We start from the raw sequence: 10,000 nt of genomic DNA on the forward strand, positions 1-10,000 counted from the left end.
TTCACCCCTGTCTTCACCCCTGTCCAGCAACACTATAGAAAGAGGAAGGAGATGCCGCACAGATGCGCATGGAGATACACACAGAACTAGATGTTCCGCACAGTAATAATACTTGCATTGAGGCATGGCAGTGAAACTGGTATGTAAAGTATACGTGTGAACTTGCTGTATAGTTTACATTGTGCACAAAGTGACATAAAAATGCATTCTATTGTATTCTGCAAAAAGCAAAATGTTCAACATGTGTTCAATTTATTTCCTCAGAGTTTAGGTTTCATACCCCTTTTTGTCTTTGTGTACTTCTACACAATATAGTATCTGAGACTTCAACAGAGATACCAATAAAATCTGCAGTGTCGCAGTCAATAATCCAACATTTTTCCAGTTTAGAAAGCAGTATTGTCATTGTGAGTACCCCTGTACATTATCGATGGATATCCAGACACATATTACCTATTCTTTGCCTGTAATTAGCAATCATACTGTCTTTTAACAGATCAGGTCTCAAAGGTTTAGGTCATTATTCATATTTGATGTATTTTTGTCACCCAGTCATAGGTAGCGGGAAAGGCCAAAAAGCGCTTGAAACAAAGTTGAAAACTCAAAGTATAAACCTGACACAAGGTTGCCAGTCTGCCTATTAACGACAGATTAGATGGGCATATCCCTGCTACTAAATCTTTCACATGAATTTCTAATTCTTAGGGGAAACTGCCTGTGACATAGGTAGGTGTCGGATTTCAGAGGAACTAGCAGGGGCTGAGAGGTGTCTGCGAGCATCCTCTCTGAGAATTGTCTTTGGTAACTAAATATGTAGTGTACAGCTTAGCTGAGTCCTCTGTGCACTGAATGTGTGACAATGCATCTTGTACAGGTCCTTTTGCAAGTTGCTGCTACTTTGGACAGGGAAGTCCCTTTTCTGACTGTGATGATTCATGAGTTGGGTTTTAATGGCATCCATCCAAATAGGCTAAATTGGACCACAAGGGTCACAGAGGGGTGAAATTGTCACTCAGAAAAGGAACCGTAATAAAAACGTTGCGAAATATGATCTGGTGCAGTTTGCCTCGCACATGTGTGTCGTGAAAATGTTTGCAGTAGCAATATAACATTGCAATACTGTACTGCACTGACAGAATATTGTCAAATGGAATATTTGTCAGTATGCGGTTTAAAACAAATTCCAGAATATTCCGTTAACATGAATGGAACAGCACTCCGTAACCGCAATATTCCACGAACAATGGACACATTATGAATGAATAAAGAGAGTTTACATAATTTAAAACTATTCCTCGCACGATACTGTGCTCAATGTCTAATCAGCAGAGTGTGGTTTTGTCCAACAGTACCTGGAGGAGAAGGAGTCCCTGGAGCTGAAGTGCTCCACTCTGGTGAAGGACTGCGAGATGTACAAGAACCGCATGAACACCATCATCGTGCAGCTGGAGGAGGTGGAGCGGGAGAGGGACACGGTAGGTGACAAAACACTTGAGGACGGTGGGAATTACTGTACAGTACCACTCCAACCACTGGGTTTCAGCCTATTCAATTGTACATTCATTAGTAATACTGTACATACTGTATGTATGCTGGTTATGCCTATGCCAAGTGCTGTGTGCGACACTCAATAATGTGAATTGCAAGCTGTACTCCCTTCTATAATTGGGAGACATTGTTACATTCCATGTACTGTATTATATGTATTTCACAGAGATGCATGTACCGTACACCGCAACACTGCTATTTTTGTCTATTTTCATTGTGGTGGTGGCACTACAAGATTATATGTATATATATATATATATATGTACGTATATAGGTAACCAACCTCATCCTCATTCCTTTGTCAGTTGAGTGAGTCAGTCTGGCTGCAGGGATGGATTAGGAAAACCAATGCCCGTGGGCTAAGAAATGGTCTTGTACCCTATAATGGTTACAGTGCACATATGTAGCATATATGTACACCATGAAATCTGTTATTGACACCCTGTAAGGGGAAGGGAATGATCCCTGGACTGCTGAGGGCAATTTTTCATGTCCCCTTGGGACCTGGGCACTTCTAAGCCTGGGTTAGATAGGCCTGCTCATTAACCCATCCAAAAAGCTGACAAGGGGGGACAAAGAGGCCAGTTGTCCCAGGCCCAGGGTGAGGGGGGCCATAATTGGGCCCCCATTACATTGTGTGTATTGAATCAGGGTCCTTTCAGATAGCTTTGTCCCAGGTCCGATTAAAGCTGTCTGCGTCCCTTGAATCCAACCATGTCTGTCTCACATGCGTATTGTGCTACGGCCCCCTTCAGGCGTTCAAGTCGAGGGACGAAGCCCAGAAGCAGTTCTCGCAGTGCCTGATCGACAAAGACAAGTACCGCAAGCAGATACGTGAGCTGGAGGAGAAGAGCGACGAGCTGCACATTGAGATCGTCCGCAAGGAGGCCAAGATCGTCAACATGGAGTCCAAGCTGAGGAGAGTCAGCAAGGAGAACGGCCACGGCCTGGAGCAGGTGAGGGGGGGCAGGGAGGAGGGGCAGGGAGGGAGGTTTGCATCTCGTAAAACGAAAGTTGTCCGGCCCTGCCGTGGCCATCTGGTAGGGCACTCGCCTGCCATGCGGCTGACCTGGGTTAGATTCTCAGCCCGGGTCCTTTGACGACCCCTCCCCATCTCTCTCCCCATTGTCTTCCTGTCTACCTATCATACTGTCCTTTCCATAATAAAGTCTAAAAAGACCAAAGCAATACGTATCTGGAAAAAAAAAGAGAAAACGAAAGTTGACCACACTAAGAGTTATTGACGCAAGGATTATTGTGATAATGCTTCAGCCGGCTGGTGTGGCCCTTCTCATTTCACCTTGACAAGGATCAGATCCTCAGTTTTTTTCAGTTTTGCATCTTGACGAAATTCCTGTCAGGGCTGGGGTTCTTTTGGTAACTGGGCCTTTGTGTTTTTTCTCTTCTGCATCGGTTTCACGGCCTTCTGTGTGGCTTTGTTTCTCTTTTATATCGTCTCGTTTTCTTCTCATGTGCTCTGGTGACCTTGTCTTCAGCCAGTTCGGCTTTCTGTTTTTTTCTTGTCTCCCTAGATGCCTACTCGTTTGGGTTTTCCTTGTATTTAAGCCCTTGTGTGTCTCTCATGCTCAGTTTACACACAAATTGGTTCTTTTAAAAATGAATAGTGCCATTCAATATTTTTTTGCCTGAAGCAAAAACTGCATTTTGTTCAATACAAAATTGGATGTCTTTAATTGTAGGGCTTCTGATCCCCCAAGACACACTGTTGCACAATTCACAAAGCCTTCTATTCAATTTTCACAGTGAGATGAGAAAAATAAGTGAAAAAATGAAACTGGCAGCATGTTGTTCTGAAAGCATTTATAGACTTGACCTGTGATTGTATCAGGTCACATGAAGTGATAGTGTTTTTCAGGAGTTTACAGATTACACAATGGCCTACGCAAAAATGTACGCAATATACTTTTAATAGCTGATTTTGTGAATGAACGTGTGTGTTTGCCATGGCATTATTTAGCCTTTTGCATTTTTTTTTCCAAGCAGAGTTTACCTCGAGACATCCCGTCTACTATCATCTCCCATGCGGCATTGGGCCAACAGGACCCCAAGATAGAGGGTCCATCTGAGGACTCGGGAGACGAGTCTCCGGAAGACAACAAGTTCTTTATGCCCGAGACCCGGTTCAAGCGCCGGCCAAACCTCAAGGGAGCAGGGGTGAGCATTCGGAATGAGGCCAACAGACGCAACAGACACAAGCATTTTCTGTATCTTTCTCTCTCTCGTCTTCACTCCTGCGCTATCACATTTCTTCATTTATTTTTAGCTGTTACGGGTTGTTTTTATAGTATGTCGCGTGATGTCTCCCTTCAGATTGGCAGAGCCAAATCTCCTGTGAGTTCGCCCCGCGCCCCCAATTTTCCAGGTGCAGTACATTTATAACTATACTTACTACTGTATGTATTTATTATACAAATACTATATTTACTATATACCATATACTATTATTATATTGATATTTATGTCTAATATTATATATTTTACTATTGTATATTTTGTTTATTTTATGTTGTAAATTGAGTGTGCATACTATTTCAGCGAAAATGAATGGTTTTAGTCTTATTGGATAAAGTTTACATTGTAGGCAGTGTATTCTGTGTTCTATTCTACGGCATACGCCTGTTAAACACAGTCATGGCAGGTGAGAACGCTGACTCAGTCCCTGGCTGTGTTTGTGTTGACAGGTGTCTTAAACACCAATGCGGAGTTGCCTGAGACACCTAGCATCGAGACAGCGGCCCCCATCACCCCCACCACCATCGCAGTCTGCAACTCCCCCATCAACCCCCTCAGCACCACAGAAGCCCTCAACAAAGTATGTCTCAAAGTCAAAGTCAAAGTCGCCTTTATTGCCAATTTCTTCACATGCGCTGGTCGTATATATTAGCCTGATGCATTAGCCAGTTTCGTTCACTTTGTGTTGTCATAGCAAAATAGAATGAAGCGGATGCTCTAAGTGGTGGCTGTCTGGCTAGTCATACGTACTGTACATATCTGTTATGAGGGTTTTGGTCTGATTCTGTCTGTATACTAAAATACAAAATGTAAAAGGCTGAATTGTAATACAATGATCTGTGGTACTTGTCTGAAAATAGAGGTGCTCTGTATGAAGGTAGTCCATTTTTACCCTTGTAATGCACTCTTGAGCCCTGCTGGGACATGAATCCCTGAGCTCGAGTGGTGAGATTGAAAGGGCTGAAATTAGTGGAAGATTTGAAGAGCATATGTGTCTGGTATGACTCAGAGTTCCTAGTATTCATTGTGTCCCATTGTGTGCTTTGAGCAGCTGCGTTACCGTAATGCCAGTATTGCCTCCACCGTGCCGGAGCCACCGGGGAACGCCTCTCTTGTCAGGAGAACCAAAGAGGGAGACGACGAGTTCCAGCCAAGAAGGTGAGTGTCACTGCGCTGTCAGGGGACAGTCACACACATGGCCCTGACTCTGGGAACAGCACGGTGGTGTCATTTTACGAGTTTCTGAAGAATTTTAAGGTACAAGGAGTTTTAGATTTTGCCAAGGAGTTTAGTGAGATAAGACCCATCCGGCCAACACTGCAAAATAGAGTTGAATGAAAATGATCAGTTAAAAAACAAAGTGAAAACAGTTCTGCCTTACAAAGGCAAAGCGCAGTAACTACATATTGTGATTGTGTCAAAAATGGGTTTAAACTGATAATGGTCTTCATTACACCTCCTTTACCTTGTGACAAAGCATTATGCTCCATATCCAACATAATACCAAAGCTTTGAAGGCATTTTTTTCTCAGTTTCAGTGTTGGCATAGTTATTGAGACTTTGCCTTTGTAGGGCAGAGTTATCGGTTTTGGTGGTGGCTGAAACGGCTAAGGCCCCATAGTGTTATGCCAGTGACCTGGATTCAATTCCAAACTGCGAACATTTCTCAATTCTGACCCATCTCTCTCCACCACTCGCTTCCTGTCCCTCTCTGTGCATAAAAGCCCAAAAACAAATCTTCAAACAAAAAAACAAAACAAACCAAAATAGTTATTATCACAAAGAGCTTGATGTAAATCTAGTTTACTGCTCATTTCCAGGCCAAAACAGCCAAAACGGTGAGCGGGCAGTGGCAGTGAGGCCCTGTGACATGGCCCTGGCTGGCACTGACTGGGGACACGCTGGTATCATTAGAGGGAACTCAGTGAACACATGCAAATAGGGTGTATTCTAGTGGTGTGGATTGGCACTGCCCTCACGATCCGATTCGATCACCATTCGGGAGGTAGCGATTCGATTCGATTCGATTCTATGCGATTCGATCCGATCCGATTCAATTCTACAATGCATTGCAATGCATTACATTTCTACTGAAAGCAAAGCAAATGTTTCATCAGTCATGATGAGGCAATACAAGTAGTCAGATACTGAACAACAATTTATTGGCTGCTTTCTGTATCAGTCTGGATCAGTCTGTATCAGTCTTGCAATGCTTTGAAGTACTTTTATTTCATTTAACATTAATTTGCTCCCGAAATATCCACGGAAGTAATTGAAACTTAAAAAAATTGCCGCATCGATTCTGGAACTTGCCGCATTGAATCGGATCGTCCATGCCCCGCAGTACACTAGTGTATTCATTCATGCACATCACTGTATACGCTAATGAACCCAATGCCCCTTACTGAAATGGTTTGGGACGAACATGTACATATGGTTACACACATTGATGAAGAATTTATCGGTACACAGAGTTTTAAATTCGACCTTCTCTTTTTTCAGCCAAGGAGTTTAGTTAGAGAGGACCCAGCCTACCAACATTACAAAATATACAGATCAATAAATAAACAACCAAAATAAAGTGCATTGGATGTGCATTGGAAATCATTCGAAAGCAGTTATCACACACAGCTCGATATAAATAAGTGAAACAAAAATGTTTTAATTTACTGCTAATTTCCAGTCAAGGAGATTGGAGTGCTGTTGAGGAGGAATGGAAACAGACAGCCTTGGTCTCACCCCAAATCTTGTTTTCTTCTCTTGTTTTATTTATTCAGCCTCTCGAGTGTGGATAGTGACAGTGGAGACTGCATGGAATTTGGTAAATAACTTTTCCCCTGTTTGCCTGCTTGCCTTAAACTTTTTTTTTTTGCAAACGTTGCTGCCTTTGATGAAGTATCTCTACCTGCCCATGAAATGAAATGCATTTCTCTCTGCACACTTCTTTTTGAGTGAAAGCACGGAAATGTAATATCATTTAATCACACCAGTAGCGAAATGCCCCCCCCCCACACACACACACACAGTGTAGTGAAATGCCCCCTCACACCACCACCTCTCTCATTTCAATATTCTTCTTTTTTCCAGATGAGGACACAGACAGATTCTCTGCTAGTCCTCCATCCATCCACTCGTCCTCCTCCTCTCATCAGTCAGAGGGCATGGACTCGTACGATTTGGAGCAAGTCAACAGCATCTTCCGCAAGTTCTCTCTGGAAAGGTAGAGATACAGCAGACAGGCAGACAGCCCGTAACTGATGTTGCTGCTGCCGCGGCGCTGTAGTCTGCGCAGAGCTGCTCCATTCATTTTCAATACAAATTTCTGCCAAATGATGGCTGCCCTTTTCAGTTATGCAAAGCGGGTGTGCTTAGTGTGGTGTGAATGTATTGCTCGTAACGGAAGAAGAAGTTCAATAAAAATTAATTTGCATTTGGCCGTTTATGCAGACAAACTGCATGTTTATGGGTTGCAAATCCGGAGGTAATTCCAGTCCATTTGCCGTAATTTTAATTTACTGGAAGCCACCTCACAATGCTATCGACATTTTTAAAAGCAGTTGTCGTTATTGTGGATAACACACATTAAGCCTTTAACTCGGGTCCCATCTGTCCCATATTCATAAGGAGCGCTTGCATCACTATTTGTTAAATGCCTGGCCAAATTAATACAGGGCCATTTAAATTGAATTAAGGCATTGAATGAATGCCTTGTTGATGCACATTGTAAATAGACAGGGCACCATGCAGGCGAAGTGCCAAAGTCCTGCATGTACGTAGTTTTGTTTCTCTGTTTTGTAATGCTCATCAATTTGTGCTGCTGTATTTAAAGGCAACTAAGTTTTCAGCAACTGGACTTTTTTGGAGTTCAGTTCTGGCTTCACTCATGATGGGGGGACAGAAGGTAGATCTGTGAATCACAGGAAGAGTAGCTGTTATCCAGAGATGTGGACTTGTGACTTGTGTATTGGATTTGAGTCAGACTTGAGTTACAAATGACTTGACTTAGCAATATTAGTGAAAGTGAAAGCCCAACTGGGAAACTCCAACTCCCATTGTCATTGTGACACAGCACTCCACAGCACACAAGTGTTCACTGCACACAATGAAATTGCATGTATGCCTCACCCGTGCAAGGGGGCAGCGCTCAATGGCGGCCCTAGGGAGCAGTGCGGCGGCACGGTACCATGCTCAGGGCACCTCAGTCATGGAGGAGGATGGGGGAGAGCACTGGTTGATTACTCCCCCCACCAACCTGGCGGGTCGGGAGTCGAACCGGCAACATTTGGGCTACAAGTCTGATGCCCTAACCGCTTACCCATGACTTGACTCGTACAATGTTTTATCAGTAGATCACACAGCCCTTCTGAAGTGCCCCTTTACAGTAAAAGCACGTGCATGCTCTTTATGTTTTATACTTAACAACCATCACTGTGTTTGCACTCTTTGGCCTTTCAGACTAACCTGATTATTCCAGCAGCTATACAAAGATCATTTTTAAGCGGTGAAAGATTTCCTTTTTTCATTTGTTCCGTTGCTACTTTCTCTACCCGCTTCTCCTTCCAGCGGCCACGTTCATAAATACATATTGTATATGTAGAATGACAATGAAGGGAAAGTGCTCATATCAGGTGTTGTGTTTGCTTGTGTGCTTTCAGACCGTTCCGTCCCTCGGTCACCTCGTTCACCCAGGTGAGCTGTGCCCTGCGGCCCATCCAGGACATCTCAATGCAGGGGGACAGCCTGCTGGCCGACGTCACCCTCATGGGGGGCAACGACAGCGGCATCTTCGTCTCCTCCGTGCATCCCGACTCCAACGCCGAGAGGTCGGGCCTGAGAGAGGGGCACCACCTCTTGATGGTGAGTATAGCATACTGTAAGATCTTAGAATAACGCACCACACTGCGCCTTGTTAGGTCACAGAGTAATAGCCTGATTATCATCAACGTTCAAATCTCTTTGAGACTTGGTCTGACCAAGAGCATAACAATTAACATTTCCCAAATGGCATGGTTGATCCATCTCCCTTGGTTTGCTTATGGTTGTTTGCTTAGCGACAAAGTGCGAGGGGTCCCCGTGTTTTTCTGGAACTCAGAAAGTACTTGCATTGCTCTTGATCTGACTAGTTGCAACGCTGAAAGTGTTGCGTCACTAGGAAGGCACAGCCTGGTAACAGAGTAGCACACTGCACCTTATCAAGACACTTTTGTATTTGGATTGCTGCGCACCTTTTTAAGTTAGTGTGTGTACCGGTATGTATGTATGTATGTGTGTATGTATGTATGTATGTATGTATGTATGTATGTATGTATGTATGTATGTATGTACCTATGTATGTACTGTATGTCAATGGCTGATTGGTGGATGTTTGGATATGATCAATGTATAAATGTTTGTTGCTGGAAATCTTTATGTACCTCTGGGATCTGTGGTGTTAATCTGCTCTACTCTACTCTATTCTATAAACCATCAAATATATGTAGCATCATTGTTCTCATAGATTTCCTCAGTCCCTCTTCCCTCTTTCGGGGCAAAATACAATATCACAAAATACATTCTACTGCTATATCTATTGAAATGGATGAACCATGACATGATTGCTTGCCGAAAATACCTGACATGAAGCACCTCTATAGCAGCCATTCGTAGTGTGCAGAATGCAACATAGCTGACATTACATCAGCCTGTTTCTCACTCTTCCCTTCTCTCCCCATGTCTCTCCCCCTGTGTGCTAGTTGGAGGGCTGCATCCGAGGAGAGAGCCAGCGGGTGCCCTTGGACACCTGCACCAAAGAGGAAGCGCACTGGACCCTGCAGAAATGTTCTGGGCCCATTCAGCTTCACTACAGATCCAACATCGATGGTACTATAACAGCTATTATCATGGTGGACACGAAAGCACCCTTTTTTTTGGTCTGTTTGCTGTTGTTTATTGTCTGTCTATTTGTTTTATACCTTGGCTTATTCTCTGTCTTCATGGAGAGTCAGGGATGTAGGAAAACATCAGAAGCATGTCTGGGCTTTAGAAGCCAACCACCCACGTCCCATCACACACCAGCCTCCCTGCATCTGTGGCAGTCCAGGAGCCCAAGGCAGTGTCTTTGGTCTTGCTGGCCCTTCAGGCTGTTTGTCTGGGCCACCCAAACATCGGCATGCTGCAATATGCAGTTTATTTGTCGACCTCTGAGCATCCGTGCTCACAG

At 43.9% G+C, this 10,000-nt stretch overlaps 1 protein-coding gene across 5 annotated transcripts in view; it reads left to right on the forward strand.

Annotated features, from left to right (window-relative positions):
• Positions 1-10,000, forward strand: part of card11 (caspase recruitment domain family, member 11) — a 55,029-nt gene that overhangs the window by 33,105 nt on the left and 11,924 nt on the right. For 3 of the 5 annotated variants that reach the window (XM_063185152.1, XM_063185143.1, XM_063185157.1), the window contains exons 7-15: positions 1,350-1,475; positions 2,304-2,504; positions 3,553-3,931; positions 4,251-4,381; positions 4,853-4,959; positions 6,579-6,622; positions 6,889-7,021; positions 8,457-8,658; positions 9,534-9,660. In XM_063185152.1, the coding sequence (XP_063041222.1) occupies positions 1,350-1,475; positions 2,304-2,504; positions 3,553-3,931; positions 4,251-4,381; positions 4,853-4,959; positions 6,579-6,622; positions 6,889-7,021; positions 8,457-8,658; positions 9,534-9,660 (1,450 nt within the window). The remainder of the gene's footprint in view (positions 1-1,349; positions 1,476-2,303; positions 2,505-3,552; positions 3,932-4,250; positions 4,382-4,852; positions 4,960-6,578; positions 6,623-6,888; positions 7,022-8,456; positions 8,659-9,533; positions 9,661-10,000) is intronic. The other 2 variants (XM_063185164.1, XM_063185172.1) reach the window with 1 other exon arrangement.

Source organism: Engraulis encrasicolus, chromosome 2 (assembly GCF_034702125.1).
Source record: "Engraulis encrasicolus isolate BLACKSEA-1 chromosome 2, IST_EnEncr_1.0, whole genome shotgun sequence".
Classification (NCBI taxonomy): domain Eukaryota; kingdom Metazoa; phylum Chordata; class Actinopteri; order Clupeiformes; family Engraulidae; genus Engraulis; species Engraulis encrasicolus.